At 39.0% G+C, this 17,668-nt stretch overlaps 1 protein-coding gene across 1 annotated transcript in view; it reads right to left on the bottom strand.

Annotated features, from left to right (window-relative positions):
• The window catches only part of GARS1 (glycyl-tRNA synthetase 1), a 42,416-nt gene that overhangs the window by 10,746 nt on the left and 14,002 nt on the right, over positions 1-17,668 (bottom strand). The window contains exons 7-11 of the mRNA XM_061165430.1: positions 14,319-14,464; positions 11,748-11,897; positions 8,142-8,304; positions 6,287-6,451; positions 196-304 (exon numbers count right to left, since the gene is read on the bottom strand). Of these exons, the coding sequence (XP_061021413.1) occupies positions 196-304; positions 6,287-6,451; positions 8,142-8,304; positions 11,748-11,897; positions 14,319-14,464 (733 nt within the window). The remainder of the gene's footprint in view (positions 1-195; positions 305-6,286; positions 6,452-8,141; positions 8,305-11,747; positions 11,898-14,318; positions 14,465-17,668) is intronic.

Below are 17,668 nucleotides of genomic sequence, written 5' to 3' on the forward strand. Positions count from 1 at the left end.
TCAAGGACCCAACACAGTGGGCACATGTTAGACTATAGATAAAGAGAACAAGAAAGAAACAGTGAGATGCATAAAATGATAGGTTTAAGTAAAGTGCCAAAACACCTCAGTTTATCCACAGAACAAGGTACAGTCTTGAACTTATCCATTTTCAAGATGTTTACTCCTGAGTTGGAGAAGTGACCAGAAAGGATATGGGCTCTTTCAGAGGTTTCTCAGCTACGAGTGGGACTTTGGTGGCCCTCGCATGACAAGACAGGTCATAACAGGAACGGTCAGCACATCCAACAATCTCGATCCAGCCCTAAGAAGACATAAACATCTGTAACTCACACAAGGTTCATTCACAAATGCATGCAGATTACACATACTCATGAATAATTCAATTACAGAACTTCCACTCAACTTTTACAAATGTCTAAAATGGGTACAGTTTTATACATCAAGCAGTAGCAATCTTATAAAATATAATCCACACATGTACACAAAGTAGTCTTTTTATTTTCTGGACAGAATTATTTTGCCACATTGTGAATATGGGATAAACTAGTATTTGCTGGGATTCAGCTATGGAAATAAAATGTGAACCTAGACAAAACTTGTATATCTCTATCAAATTTTTGACCAGGAGTCAAAATGAATTTGGTAGAAACCACTAGTAAAACACTCTGTTCCATAAAACACTTTAGCATTGATGGATTTTGGCATCTACAAGGGGTCACCGATGCAATGGACATGAACTTGGGCAAACTTTGGGAGATGGTGAGGGACAAGGAGGCCTGGTGTGCTGCAGCCCACGGGATCGCAAACAGTTGGACACGACTGGGAGACCAAACAACAATAGCAACAACAACAAGGGGTCTTAGAACCAATGCCTCATGGATTCCAAAAGACAACTGTAATGGTTCCCCCCTGCCCATACAATTGTATTGTTAAAACTTTGACTCAAATCAAAGAATTTACACCTACAAAGTCATTACTCTCTGTGCACTTTTAAGAACTGCCAGAGAGAAGGGCATGGCTAGTTCAGAAGAGCTCTACAGTAGCAAGTAAATCACAGTCCTGGCCAGAAGTCGACCACCCGAATTCCACAGGACACACACAACAGCACACTCCCAGATACTTCCTATCGCCGCTCACACGGAGGACCCAGGGGTCAACCAAGCTCCCTTTTGTGAGTCAGCACAGAACATATGCACCCACAAATCTAAACGTGGTGCTCACCTCAAAAAAAGTTTGTGAAGAAGGAAAACAACTTTCATAATCTTTTAAAAGCATGGAAGACAGTCAAGAGGAGGAAGAGTTTTACCAGTCTTTACCATGGAAAGCAACAGTCAAGGGTGAGTGACCCAATTAGCCCCTTGAAAATCTCTTGTGGGTTCAGAGATCAACACAGGTGACAAAAAATAAGGTCAATAATAGCTGCAGGAGGGAAGGCAAGGATTCACCGAAGGGATTGGCAATCTGGGAGGAAGACACACTACAACAACATCATGGCATTACAATGGAAGAGCAGCAGAAATGAGAACATGCTATTAGGATGCTGTGGTGATGGTCACTCTGAACATAAGTGACAAAGATACGAAAGCAACACATGTGGGGGGAAATCCACAGGGAGTTAAGTTATATCACAGCATGCCCTGCACCTATAGTCTAGTTTATAATTCTTCACTGGAAGATATTATGAGAAATCATAAGGAAAATAATACAGCATGTGTACATTTATCTGAATCATTAAAAAGGAAAGAAAAAGAAAAATAAAGAAAGACTACACTGGAGGAGGAAATGAACAGAGTGCTAATGTGTCACATCAGCCTTGAAGGATAAACAGAATGGACATATGCCAAAATCAGGACTCAGAGATCAAGGAAAAACCTAAGAACTAAGAGGAATGTCAGCATGCCGGCCTAACAATGATGGAGATACCAAGGTCACACTCGATTTTTGTATATTAGAAAGGCATTATTAAACTGGAACACAAATATATTAAATGTCATCTGTTTCCTCTTCTTTTTAATCTGTTAATTTAAGTGGGTAAACTCTGTGTAAGTACTTACCATATGGAAAGGGCAAAGAAGAAATCATATAAATGTAAACTTAGCTCAGAGAGGACAGATGGACAAACAGAAAAAAGGAACTTTATCTATGTTGTTACTTCATTGTTTTATTGGCCTTTTCCCTCTAAAAAGTTATTGAAAAACTGTAAGTAGATTCTGAAGGGTGTATTTAAGTGTTAACACCCAACAATATAGCCAGTCCTCTGTATCTGTGGTTTCTACATCTGCAGATTCAATTGTGAATCAAAAGTATTTAGAAAAGATTTTTCAGAAAGTTCCACAAACTCAAATTTGCTGCAAACCTGGCAACTATTTGCAAAGCATTTACATTACGTTTGGTATCATAAGTAACCTAGCTAATTTAAAATGTATGGGAGGATGTGCATAGGGTCTAAATAGATACTAAGCCTTTTTATGTAAGAGACTTGAGCATCCCAGGATTTTGGTGTCAGTGGGGGTCCTGGGACAAAACCCCAGCAGACACTGAGGGATGACTGCATTCTCTTTGTATGAAGTGTCTACTGCTCTCAAAACTTGGCATCAGATGACTGTACTAAAAACATATCTCAGCTGGCCACAAATGTGGGCATTTGTGCTCAATCCAGTTTCCTACCCAACAAAAGAAAACTCAGTAAAGAACAGGTACTGTTTAGATCACACAATAAAACTTAATAACAGCATTGCTATCACAGCAGTGGCAGGTTCCATTTCTTATTAATGCCCAAGTCACTTTTCAAAAGCACAATCTAAAGTGTTTTCAAAGACTCTTAAAAACCTGTTATTTGAGTAAGAACCAAAGAGGTAAAAGGCTTATTAGTTCAGCAGATGTCTAGTTAGTCCTTCTCATAAATACTTATTTTTGCCTTTGATCCAAAGAGTTTGGGAAAACTCAACCATCATACCTAATAAGCTTTTCAAGCACATGTTATGCATGGGGTGTTTCAAACAAAGAGGCAAAAATAAAACTCATATAAGCTCAGAAACCCCAGCACATAAAAACAACAAAACAGGAATTAAGGGGGGAAAAAAAAAGCTAAAAACATGTAACTTGATCATCTGAGTCACTAAAGATGCCAACTAGTATACCTATGTTTTTAAACATACACTTACTCATTATCATTTACTAAAGATATTGATGAAGATATTTATGTACTAAACGGTGAAACTACAAAAACATGTCTAAGAATGGTAGATAATTTTGAGATCATGGTGACCCCTTAGGAAAGAGAAGAAACGGTTAGAGCATTAACTGTATCAGTAACTTTTTTATTTAAAAAAATACAATATGAAGCACACAAAAAGAAAATATTCAAGTCTCTAAAGGCGTTTCCCCCTCTCCTTAAAAGTTTACGACTTCAGAGCTTTTGGTCTTGTTTAGTCCAGTCTTCTTATGATCTTACACAAAATGTGAGGCCTAATCTCAAAGCTAGGCCCACTATTTCTTCTTAATTTTTTCTTTAATTCTTTTAAATTTAGGTATAATTGACATACACAATATTAGTTTCGGGTATACAATGTAACAATTTGATATTTGTATATATTGCTAAATGATCACCACAATAAGTCTAGGTAACATCTGTCACCACACACAGTTATAATTGTGTGTGTGTGTGTGTGTGTGTGAGATGAGATCTCTTTCAATCCACTCTCTAAGCAATTTTCAAATACACAATATAGTACTATTAACTACAGCCACCATGCTGTACATTCCATCCTCAGGACTTCTCAGGCCCACATTTTCTGATTTCCCATCCTTGAGGGTTTGGCCACAGCTCACAGTGACACTGAGAAAAGGATGAGCAGGAGTGCAGTAGGGTTTATGAAAGCAGGGTAGCACCCTGGTTAAGGGCAGGGGCCTGGAGTCAGACAGCCCTGGTTCACATTCCCGCTCCACCACCCCCTTGCTGAGGCTTGGGCAAATCAACTAACTTCTCAGCACTTCAGTCTCCTAAGAAACAGAACCAGTGAATGGAATTATTGTGAGGATTCCATAGGCTAATACACTTAGAATGGTAGATAGCCCTTAACAATTACAAACACTGAATGAACAAACAAACGAAACGCCATTCAGGCAGGATTCAGAATCTAAATTGAAAACAGCAAGAATTTGGTTCTGGTTTAGCTTCTCACACAAAACACTTTATTGGTTTAACTTGAAAATAAAAAGAAATTCCAGAAAATCTAGTACATGTAAAGAAACTAATGATCACCTATAATCCAAAACTAATTACCACTATCATTTAAGAAAACATATGTCAAGTAAGTTCGTGAAGAAAGCAACATAACAAGAAAAACCTAACTGATTTTTCCTAATTCAGTAAAGGAAAGAGTATATGTTAAAAACAATATCAATAATAGTCACTACAGATATATGCATATATCATTATGCATGTACACACATGTATTTTTTAAACATTTTATTTATTTTTTAATTGGTGAGAAACTGCTTTATAATTTCGTGTTGGTTTCTACCGTACCTCATAGTTTTGATTTGCATTTCTCTAATAATGAGCGATGTTGAGCATCTTTTCAAGTGTTTATTGGTCATCTGTCACATGTGTATATGTTTTTAAAGCATATAAAACTATTTTGAATAGGGGTTGACAAATCAAGGTTCATGGAACTAAGAATAGTTTTTACGTTTTTAAAGGGTTGTTAAAAAAAGAAAAACAAAAACACCAAAAGAGAGCCACAGAGATCCACAAAGCCTAAAACACTTACTATGTTTACTACAGACAATGTTTGTTGAGTCCTGATTGAGAAAACAGGCATGAAACACTCTTGGGGAGCACACAGTTGGAAGTTTCACTTTTTATATAACATACTTAAAGAATTATTTTTTACTTTCCGTTTTACAAAAAAGGGTCATCATTTTTTAAACTACTTTCTTTTTTTTTTTTAACTGGAGGATAACTACCTTACAATGCTGTTAGTTTCCGCTGTACAACAACGGGAATCAGCCGTAAGTACACATACACACACATCCCCTCCCTCGTGAGCCTCCTCCCGCCGCCCTCGCCCCCTCCAGGACGTCACAGAGCCCCCAGCGGGGCTCCTGTGCCGCGGCAGCTTCCCACTGCTGTCTGTCTCACACGTGGCGGCGCAGGTGCCTTAATGCTACTCTCTCCGCTCCACCTGCTCCTTCCTACCCTGTCCACATGTCTGTCCTCTACGTCTGCAGCTCTACTCCTGCCCTGCAAACAGATGCATCAGTACCATTTAAAAAAATTGTTTTTATTAAAAAAAAAAAAGAATCTGGGAGGGAGGTGGGAGGGCGGTTCAGGATGGGGAACACATGTAAGTCCATGGCTGATTCATGTCAATGTATGGCAAAAACCACTACAATATTGTAAAGTAATTAGCCTCCAACTAATAAAAATAATTGGGGGAAAAAAAAAAGAATCTATTTTTTTCAAAGGAAGGCACTTTTAAAAGTTTTACTTTTTAAGAGAAACCAAGGGCATGTGAGAAGCAAGGACCCTGAGTTAAGTCTCTGTATGGGTGAGAAGTCTCTCCAATATCAAAGAAAGGAAATGCAGAAGACTCTGGGGCCTGCTTCTCTTGGCTGCTGCCCTGTTCTCACTGCTACCAATGCTAAAGCATCTCCTATATCCAAATGCCTTTCAGTCCTAAACTTCAGTACTGATGTTCATGTCTTGGGGGTGGGGGTGGGAAGGAACAGTGAAGAGGTAATCTGGAGGTCTTCTCTGAATTTTTTTTTTTTTTTCTGAATTATTATTAAATAACAGAATTTGAGAAAAGGTAGCTCCTAAACAAGAGATCAGAATCTCCTAGTCTATCCCCCAAATCTACCAAACAGCTGTCCAAACGAAGAGCACTGTGGGCTTCTTTACTCAGCCTGGCCACCACTTTCAGGATCTGCTGGGGTCCCTGTCAGGAAGGTGGCCACCGCATCTTAGCTGTGTTCAGGCATGTTACCAACCACACTGCCCACACCAGCAAAGGACACGCCAGGAGCACACTGTCACCAGCTTCCTCTCTCTCTCTGTAAAAGCCATCCATATCTACAAAGGGATCCTGGGACATAAGGGTAGCCCCCGCTTATGAGAGCACAGTGGGGCAACTACTTTTTCCATTTTGCTCAGGAAGAGATCTCTTTCCTTTTTGTTCCACTCTGACAAGAAGCACACAAAAGGCAACTCTGATATCCATGCTTCTAAGTTAACAATGTGAAAATCACATGGTTAGAGCCACTGCATTCTACTTACATAGGATGTTTTGGATTCAGCATCCCAACAGTCACAGGCATAATGGGCCATCTCATTCTCCATGTGCTGTCGGAAGCGGAGCTTCTCTGGAGAGACTCCAACCTTCACGAGGTAGAGGTAGATGCGGCCAATGAAATAGCCCAACACTGAGTTGTTAATCACACCCTAAAATAAATGAATAAACAAACTTGTAGATAAGTAGGCAAGCAACATGCAAACAAGCACAGAGGAATGAAAAAAACCACAAACATTAAGGCTGTTAAGGCCAAGGTACCATTTTCCATTGAGTTATTTATCATTTACTAAAAAATCTTTGAAACACAAAGCAAGATAATTTATACAGCTTTCAGAATGATCTGAAATACCCAAAAATGTGATTAAGGCTATTTTCAAAAGTTTAACTGTCAAGCTAACAAGCAGATAATAATGAATGATGTCATTCAAAATCTTTCTACCATACTCACTAGGTCAGCAAAAATTCAGCCTAATACCTCATACCTTCTAAATTTACAGTACTAAAAATGACATTCATAATAATGACTCTATGGAATGGCATATATTCCTTCTGAATAAAAATCTTAAGACATGCTGAGGGGACATCGCTACTGCTACTGCTAAGTCACTTCAGTCGTGTCTGACTCTGTGCGACCCCATCCCTGGGATTCTCCAGGCAAGAACACTGGAGTGGGTTGCCATTTCCTTCTCCAACGCATAAAAGTGAAAAGTGAAAGTGAAGTCGCTCAGTCATGTCTGACTCATCACGACCCCATGGACTGCAGCCTACCAGACTCTTCCGTCCATGGGATTTTCCAGGCAAGAGTACTGGAGAGGGGTGCCACTGCCTTCCCCGAGGGGGGACATTAATGTATTCTTATCCACTGAAATTTGTGAACTCCATATAGTATAAGTCCCCTTACAACTTTAGTACAGAAGGGATTTAGAAATCGTCTAGCCCCATCTCCTACCACCTGCAGGGCTCTTCTCTGCAAAAGGGCTGACAAATTATCACTCAGCCTCTACCTGAATATTTTCAGACAGGAAGCTCATTGTTCCCAGGGCAATTCATTCCATTATTAGGCAGCAACTACTGTTACAAAGTTTTTACTCACTCATTTCTCTAGGCAAATAATTATAGAGAAATTCTATTACATGCAAGACCTTATCCCAATTGTTATGGGTAATACAGAAGAGTTTAAAATAGAAAAGGCTTGCTTCCTGTGAGTCAAAATGTCTCCCCAAAAGCAGTCCATATTGTTAAAGTCAGATTGATGAGAGACCTCCCTGGTAGTTCAGTGATTAAGAATCTGCCTGCCAATGCAGGGGACACCTGTTCGATCCCTAGGCCAGGAAGACTCCAGCTGTCGTGGGGCAACTAAGCTGGTGCGCCACAACCACTGAGTCTGAGCTCTACAGCCTGCAAGCTGCAACTACCGAGCCCACACACCACAACTACGGAAGCCTAAGACCCTAGAGCTCGTGCTCCACAATTAGAGAAGTCACCACAATGAGAGGACCACACCGCAACTAGAGAAAGTCTGCGTGCAGCAATGAAGACCCAGTGTGGCCAAAAAAAAAAAAAAAAACTGATGTGGTACAATTCAAACCAACAAATTTTTTCCAAATACCCTGCTAAATTTTTTTTCATGTTAGTCCCAATGGCCCACACATTGGCACATTCAGGTAATTCCCTCCCACTATAATAATAGTGTATAATAAATACTATAAAAAAAAAACCACATACTGTATCAAAATAAAGTGACTATCAAAATATTTTATCATCCAGTACACAGAATCTGCTGAGTGCTGAACTCCAGGAAAAGGTATGCTCTAAATTAAGTTAGCTATGGAATCTTACCTGTTCAACAGCATCTCCCAGGCGCATTTTCCGAGCAGACTGTCCACTGACCTGGGCTTTCGCCGAATACAAATAAAGGTAGAGGTCTGCCACATTCTGGAACTTGGGATGTTCCTTCTCACTGGGATCTACAAAGTGCTCAATTTCTGCCATTGTGAATTCTCTGAAAGCAAAAACATAAGGGATAAAAGCGGCACACTTAAAAAAATAAACAAAGCCCTTATTTTAAACTTCCTTTTACAACAACACAGAATAATATGGAAAATGGTTGTTAAAGAACAGATTGATACAGTTTTTTTTTTTTTAATTAGGAAAACCCAGGAACCTCCCTGGTGATCCAGTGGTTAAGACTTTGCTTTTCAATGAAGGGATGTGGGTTCACTCCCTGGTTGGGAGCCAAGATCCCACATGCCTCCTGGCCGAAAAAACAGAACATAAAACAGAAACAATAATGTAGCAAATTCAATAAAGGCTTTAAAAATGGTCTACATCAAAAAACAATCTTTAAAAAATAAAATTAAGAAAATCTGACCAAATGTCAGACACAAAAAAATGAGATACTGAAATAGTGGCTTCCAAATAAAATGCTTTTCCTTAAAGCACGGGCAAGTCTTTACTAATGTACACTAAATGAAGTGCCTGATATTTACTTTTCAAAGAATGGGAAATTAAAAGTGAATTTAGCTTTTAAAATAGTCTGATTTCTTCCTTTTTATTGCTCTGAACAAGTAAATGACTGATAATGGCACCATACAGCTGGTGTCTTTAGAGTAACAGCTTCTTAAATGATGTGTTATTCAAGGCAGAGAACATCAGGCATGAATTGAACACCCTAGCATCAAGCTAACTGCATAATGATGAAATAAATATGCACACAGTAATGGTTTCTCAAAAAGATTTCCCTGAATGGCAATTTAGTAGCTATTGCGGGGGGGAATGTTTTAAGTTAATTTTATGAGTCAAAATCAAATCTCTCTTCTTTAAAACACACACACACAATTTACTAGGGCACTTCCATGATTATCTTAGATGTTTTAGAAGTAAAGAAAAATTGCTTAAATGGGTCCTAGAAATATATGAAATGCATTGCAAAAGAACTTTTTTTTTTTTACTTTTAAATGTCATCTCTTATTTAGTCCTGCAGCACCTATATCTTAATGGCTTTTCAAAAGCTATTAAACATCTTCTGTGAGCACAGAAATGAGAGACAGACAGAGAAGCTTCATGTCTGTCCTCACAAAGCTTCCAACCAGGACAACAGCAAGAGAACACCTAAAATGAAGGGCAGATCAAAATAAGGACCCTGCCCAGAATCCCAAAATAATCAACTGCCAAAGTCTTTCCATCTGTTCTGTCAATTAATCCAAGCTCACAGACAGGAGATGGAAATCAACACTAGCACTGACTGTATCAGCTGTCTCTTGTCTTTGAGTTCAGAGACTCTACCTGGAACTGTGAAGACAAAACAGTCATCAAACTAGAAGACAGAGCCAGCTCCCCACCTAAACCAAAGGGATCACAGCTATACAAAGACTTACCACCTGCCAACTCTAGGTCAAGAAGAAGCTGTAACATTAAACAAGTCCTAGCCCTACCATGGAATAAAAACCACGGAGATACTGACTTGTGAAGGATGAGTGGATTTCCACCCAGGATCCTGCAGAGGCACATGACAAAATCAACCAAAATCCAGACGACCAGGGAATAAAATGGCAGGAAGCCCCAAAGGACTTTGCCCCATTAACTCCTGGGACTGTTTCTCTGTTCTAAACTGCTCTCCCTGTTTATCACTTTTTATTCCACAGGCCCCAAGTTTTGCCTTACTTCATGGTCCTTTATAACCATCCAACGGTTACCCTCTTTGATGTAAATCCTCTCTAAAACACTGGCTTTAGACAAGCTCAGTCTCAGACAGCTTACTCAATATTCTGAACGCAACCTTGCAGACACTTCTTTTTCCAAAAGCAAAAGGAAAAAAGACATGAAGAAACCCAGAGACTGAGAAATAAGACAAATTCAAGTCTGACAAGTTTTTCAGTGTTACAAAAGCCAGTTAAAGTTTAGGACTACTTTTCATTTTGCAGCAAGGCTCAGTGGGTCCTCCCCATTCCACTTCTCTAAGCTCCTTCCTCATGAACTCTCCCTTTTCTAGACCATTCAGCTGAAGGGACTACAGGCCTGAAGATAAAGTCCGGTGAGAACATAGGAGCGTCTCCTCAGAGGGTGTCACCAGGACTCACAAGATCAGGCAGGGGCTTTGCACGCTCTGATAAGAGTTATAGGCGGGATATGCTATGCCTAATGCTTGCTTACAGCAAGTAAGAACCATAGTTCAGTTGGTAAAGAATCCTCCTGCAATGCAGGAGATCCCAGTTCAATTCCTGGGTTTAGGAAGATCGCTTAGAGGAGGGCATGGCAACCCACTCCAGTATTCTTACCTGGAGAATCCCCACAGACAGAGGAGCCTGGCGGGCTACAGTCCATGGGGTCACAAAGAGTCGGACACGACTGAGAGAGTGAGCACAGCATGACAAGAAAAGAATAAAGGAAATGGGTGGGCTGCTGGAGCTGTGGAAAGTCTAAGAAAGTGAAGTTTACTGACATAGCCCATTTTTATATGAAATTTATTACCTTAAGATATCAGTAAGAAAATGTATAGAAATTGCAAAAAACCTAAGTCATAAATAGCTAACTCATAATGAGAAAAACATAACTCAGCAGTGCCAAGAGGCCTTCCTGCACATTCCTGGATCCATCTGACAAAGGGAAGTTATTAGCACGAGATAAGAGACTGTCTGAACTAGAGTCGACAGAGGCAAGCTTCCTAGCTGGACTTTCTGTCATAAAGGTGCCCCAAATATGTGGAGGAATACCAACTGCCTACCGAAACACCCTCACCCCAGCACCAGCAATTGTCTGCCCTGGACACCTAGGATGGCCCTTCTGCCGTAACCCTCACCTCCTTCTACCTCACCCTACTCTCATCTCCACCACCATTTCCAGGAAATGCCTGCGTCGACAATCAAGATCTTACCATCCTCAAAACAGAACATGAACAAGGGGAAAAGATCATTTTGGAGCAGATGTGAAACGTCAGCTATTCACCCCTTCCCTTCAAACCACACAGTCACTCAAAACCGCCCATCATCCCAGAGATTACAACTGAAAGTAACAAACAAACTTTTTTGAAGGATAAAAATAAAGATATAATCATGTAAGAAAGGACTTCCCTGGTGGTACAGTGGATAAGAATCTGCCTGCCAATGCAGGGGACACGGGTGTGATCCCTGGTCCGGGAAGATTCCAAGCGCCGGGGAACAACTAAGCTTGGGCGCTACAACTGCTGAGCACGCACCCTAGAGCCGGCGCTCTGCCACAGGAGAAGTCACCCCAGTGAGAAGCCTGTACACGCAACAAAGAGTAGCCCCTGCTTGCCGCAACTGGAGAAAGCCCGTGAGCAGCAACGAAGACCCAGTGCAACCAAAAATAAATCAGTTAAAAAATGATGTAAGAAAGAGGAAAGCTGTTTCAAATCAGCAAGCCTTTGTTTCCACTTCAATGCAAAATCACTCACTAATTTCACCAGCAGAACACCATGGGTGGTACCTGACTCGGATCAGTCCAGATCGAGGGGAGATCTCATTTCTGAAAGAATTTCCAATCTGGGCAGCAGCAAAAGGCAACCTTCCTTGGTTGAATTCCAAAAGCCGTTTGAAATTCAGGAAAATCCCCTGTGCAGTTTCTGGTCTCAAATATCTATAAATTTAAACAAATCAGTCTGTTACAAAGGAAGAAATCATATTTTCCAATAAATCTGAAATTCTAGATACAAACCCTAAACGTCCTAAACATCCTATTCACGCAAAGCTGTATGGGCTCTAAAAATGTTACAGAAATGGATATTTTCCTCAGTAGCGAACATTCTCACACAGGTAACAGAGAAGGTGACAGGTGATTGGTATGGAAAGACCACTGTTAGAAATGTCATTTTATTTCATCACTCCAGTGAATCAAAGATGACTTCTCTTATGATGGCTCTAAAACCCTGGATATTCTCCTGATTAATCACTCACTTTGGAGGCAGATGACAATTTTAGATCCTTTTAAAAATAAAGTTAAGCATCCCTCTGCTGTTAACCCACATCAAAGCATAACCGTGGAACTATTAAAAAAAAGAAGCCAGTACAGGCTGACAATTAACATAAGAACGCACTCAACAAAACTATTATACCACAGCAGGCAATTTTCAAGGCTTTTCATATCATTTTCTTCTTTGTACCCAGAGACACAAAGAAATAGGGAAATCCAGAATGATCAAATCTTTGTGGTATTTTGTATTTTCAGTCCAAGGCTGCTTCTGATTTTCTCCACATTTTAAAAAGACACAGTCACTCAAATATACCATTATAGCCACTGTTCTCTTTTCAATTTCGCAGAAAATATTCTGTACAAAATATCACATAAGGAAGCATTCTCAAGAACCTACTTCAAAAGAAACATTTTATGGAAAAACATTTTTAAAACAAAAAATAAAAATTTACCTTCTTCTCACTCTAATATACCAATTCTTTTTATTTTTTGGTTTTTATCCAAATATAAGCATAGTTACAGTTACTATGCATATTTATTAAGTAGAATGTACTAAAATATTAATTTTCTTTTATGCTTTTCCATTTTATAAAAAAGAGTAAAATTTTCTTATTTAACAGTTGCTGAGTATTCTACTAAAATAAATTACTATAATTTATTTAGCAGTCCTCAAGTTACTGGATGAATAGGTTATTTTTACTTTCAATTTATATACTCTTTTTTTTTTTTTTTTTGGCAAAGTAGTCACATTTATTTTCACATCCAAAATAAAATCCCATTACATTATTGCTTAAAGACAAACAGCAAGAATTAGACGTTACACACCACTTTCAGAGCACAGGTTATCTTGAAGTATCTTTTAAAATCATCTTTTAAAGTAGGAATAGTTAAGGACATATTAAAACTAGCTGGGTTTTTTTCCACCAAGAATTTTACTGAACAACATTTTCGCTGTTTTGTTCCACTATCTTCTATCATTAATTAATACACTCTTGATAAGTATACCTTCCTTTCCTTTTGAATTCTTTCCTTAGATAAATTCACAGCAGTGGGAAGGCAGGTCAGAGGTCATGGCCCATTTTATGACTCTGTGTATTAACAAAATGAAAGGCTCATCTTTTGCCTCTTTCCACAAAATATCTTGAATCAGCCCATTATCTTACTAAAATAATTCCAATAATACATTGTCACAATTCATTTTTTGTTATTCTTTACTCTCTACTCCAGGAAACATGACCTAGCTTTATCTAGCAAAACCTATCCTGTCTTACCCTAAAATGAGACCATGAGAAACATATCTGAGGCTATGAAATGGAATACTTTGACTAAGTTTGCTAACAATGAACAAAGAATCTGGACATATAAATTCTGGATTATACTGCAAACTGTTACAGGTTTTCTACTCTATCTGCAAAAACCACCTTTTCATGAATCAATAAGCTAAATGTATCCTGTCCAACAGGGTGGGCCACATGTCTAGTGATTAAGACTGTTTCCACCACAGGGGCCACAGGTTCCATCACTGGTCAGGGAACCAAGATCCCACATGCCAAGTGGGATGATCAAAAAATAAATAAATAAGTAAATAAGTTTAGAAATTCAGTTCCCCAGAAGCACTAGCCCCATTTCAAATGCTCAGCAGCCACATGGTAGTTGCTAGTGGCCACCACATTGGACAGCAACAGCTTATAGAATATCTCCACCACTGCAGAAAGTTCCCTTGGGCAGTGTGATCTACACTAAATGGTTTCTAACGTCTCCCTCAACAACAAGTTCAATATTCTTCTAACTCATTCTTCAACTCTCTCTCCTGCCCTATGCAGTAATAACTATAAGAACTGATGATTACAGACTTCTGTATTTATGCCCTCCTCAAAATGACAATATATACTAAAAAAAAATTATACTCAGAAAGAATTAGAAGAAATAAAATTTTAGAATATATCTATCATTATTACTCCTTAATATATTGGTCTGCACTTCCTACAAATCATTTTTCAAACATTTTCCTTCATGGTTGATATTAATATTTACCTTTTATTACAAATAGTTGGTAATAATATTACATAAACAATAAGTGATACATACCCAGGCATGTTTCCTCCAGGTCCAATGAAGGTCTTAAACATTAAGTTAAAAGGCACTGGAGGGGAAAGATCATTTCCAGTGGTGGGAGATTTTACATTGTAGTTTACAAAAAGATCTGCAAGTTCTTGCTGTCCATAGTTATCGAGCTAAAGAATACATCAAGAAAATGATTAGTGTAAGAGACTGAGAAAAAACAAGGCATAACAATAAGATATTATATATAAAACCCCACCCACCATTAAAATTCACCCAAAATAAAGATATCAGATTAACCTAATCTTCAAGATATCTATATTAAAACCATACCCAATTTACATAGTTTACATTCACCAACAGAGAAATGGAGTGTCTTTGTAGAACCGACCTAAATTCACACGCGTACCATTTCACAATGAAAGGCAAAATATCTCGTTCAATTATAATAGTTATTGGTTGACAAGAATCATGCAAATAAGCTTACACAATGAATTTTACTACTCTGTATACTTAAGAGTCAGGTGCACTTCCCTGTCTATTAATTAAATGTGCATGTAACTTTCCTCTCCCATTAGGTATTATGGGAGAAGCTAGAAAGCAGAAGCTGTGTCTTGTTCACTTCTGCATTTTCAGTGCACTGCACATCCTATACATTGATGACCAATGCCAAACCCTCTAAAATGATATATGATCTCCAATTCAAAAACCTCGAATGACTATGACAAACCATCTAATAGTAAAGAATATTTAAAACTTAAGAAACATCTAATAAAAATAATTAGATAAATCAACTAATGATTTACGGCCATTCGGGATCAGAAAATCCTGAGTAAATTGCCCAACTCCACCACTTATGGGTTGTGTGATTCAGGACCAAATTCCTACCTAACCTCTCTGAGCCTGTTTGCTTATCTGTAAAATGGGGTTAACAGAATCTACCTCGCTTCTTAGCCACAGAGGGTGAATCAATGCCTTTTAGATAAACTATTAATATCACACTTCATAAAGCTGAGAAGGAATCACAAGCATTAACAGATGCAGAAAATGCTATTGTATGCTGAAGCAACAGGCCTAGGAAATCCTTTGGGGCCATTTCAGTATCAGGCCATTTCCATGGGTTTCTAACACTTCACTGAAGATTAAATTGACAAGAATACAGAACTGACCCTTGAACAACACATGTAACTTATAGCCAGCCCTGTTTATCCACAGTTATTCTGTATCTGCAGATTGAACCACTTAAAAACTGTGTAGTACTATAGAATTTACTACTGAAACACATCACAGTGTAAGTGGACTCGCACAGTTCAAACCATGTTGTTCAAGGGTCGAGTGTGTGTGTGTGTGTGTGTGTGTGTGTGTGTGTGAGAGAGAGAGAGAGAGAGAGAGAGAGAGAGAGAGAGAGAGAGAGAGATCACATATATGTATGACATGGCAATCAAAATCAAAATCCAAACTGTTCTCCTGGAACATGTACCTGATGAAACAGAAAGTCAGTGCTCAAACTATAAATTATGACTTAACAAAACAACTACTTCCTGTTTCTGACAATTTATTTGGAAATGAACGAAGCTGTTAAGATCAAAGACACATACACACAAAATCCCTAATAAATCTAAAATTCTGAATGCAAAAGAGAATAATTTAGGTGTAATCTGAGGTGCTTTTCATGTCTTTCTAGTAAGGGTCATGTCTTTAGAAAAGGAAGAAGATGAGAAATGAGGGTGCGGCTGTAACAGTATCAAAGTACAAGAATTCATTTTCTAAACCATAAGCAACAATGTGGAAGAAATGAGTTTCAAAAAAGGAATAAAATATACTTCATATGGCCCAAAATAAATTGGCAGATGAGCCAATAGCCAGAATAAGAAGTTTTTCAATTTAAATAATGAAGGAGAAAATTTCTCAGCTAATGTTGGGAAAGCCAGGTACTGCAGAGGAAAATCGGCAGGTTTTAAAAAATCAAGGCAACAGTGGAGAAGTGTCCAGTAATTTCCAGCAGAGGAAAGCAGCACTAGGGAGTCCTCAGTTTAGTCACTCAGTAGTGTCCGACTCTTTGCGACCTCATGGACTGCAGCATGCCAGGCTTCCCTGTAAATCACCAACTCCCAGAGCTTACTCAAACTCACGTCCATCAAGTCAATGATGCCATCCAGCCATCTCATCCTCTGTCGTCCCCTTCTCCTCCCGCCTTCAATCTTTCCCAGCATCAGGGTCTTTTCTAGTGAGTCAGTTCTTCGAATCAGGTGGCCAAAGTATTGGAGCTTCAGCTTCAGCGTCAGTCCTTCCAATGATATTCACAACTGGATTCCAACATTCCAATAAATATTCACGACTACGACTGACTGGGTGGATTTCCTTGCAATCCAAGGGATTCTCAAGAGTCTTCTCCAACACCACAGTTCAAAAGCATCGATTCTTTGGCACTCAGCTTTCTTTACAGTCCAACTCTCACATCTATATAGGACTACTTGAAAAACCATAGCTTTGACTAGACGGACCTTTGTTGGCAAAGTAATGTCTCTGCCTTTTAATATGTCTAGGTTGATCATAGCTTTTCTTCCAAGGAGCAAGCATCTTTTAATTTCAAGGTTGCAGTCACCATCTTCAGTGATTTTAGAGCCTGAGAAAACAAAGTCTGTCACCGTTTCCATTGTTTCCCCATCTGTTTGCCATGAAGTGATTACACCAGATGCCATGATCTTAGTTTTCTGAATGTTGAGTTTTAAGCCAACTTTTACACTCTTCTCTTTCATTTTCATCAAGAGGCCCTTTAGTTTTTCTTTGCTTTCTGCTATAAGGATCGTGTCAACTGCATGTCTGAGGTTATTGATATTTCTCTTGGCAATTCTGATTCCAGTTTGTGCTTCATCCAGCCCAGCATTTGGCATGATGTACTCTGCATATAAGTTAAATAAGCAGGGTGACAATATACAGCCTTCATGTACTCCTTTCCCGATTTGCAAGCAATCTGTTATTCCATGTCCAGTTCTAACTGTGCTTCTTGACCTGCATACAGATTTCTCAGGAGGCAGCTCAGGTGGTCTGGTATTCCCACCTCTTAAAGAATTTTCCAGAGTTTGTTGCGGTCCACAAAGTCAAAGGCTTTGGCATAGTCAATAAAGCAGAAGCAGATGCTTTTCTGGAACTCTCTTGCTTTTTCGATGATCCAACGGATGTTGGCAATTTGATCTCTGGTTCCTCTGCCTTTTCTAAATCCAGCTTGAACATCTGGAAGTTCAAGATTCACATATTGTTGAAGCCTGGCTTGGAGAATTTTGAGCATTACTTTACTAGTGTGTGAGATGAGTGCAGTTGTGTGGTAGTTTGAACATTCTCTGGCATTGCCTTTCTTTGGGATTGGAATGAAAACT

The sequence above is a fragment of the Dama dama genome, chromosome 18 (genome assembly GCF_033118175.1).
Source record: "Dama dama isolate Ldn47 chromosome 18, ASM3311817v1, whole genome shotgun sequence".
In the NCBI taxonomy this organism is placed as follows: Eukaryota; Metazoa; Chordata; class Mammalia; order Artiodactyla; family Cervidae; genus Dama; species Dama dama.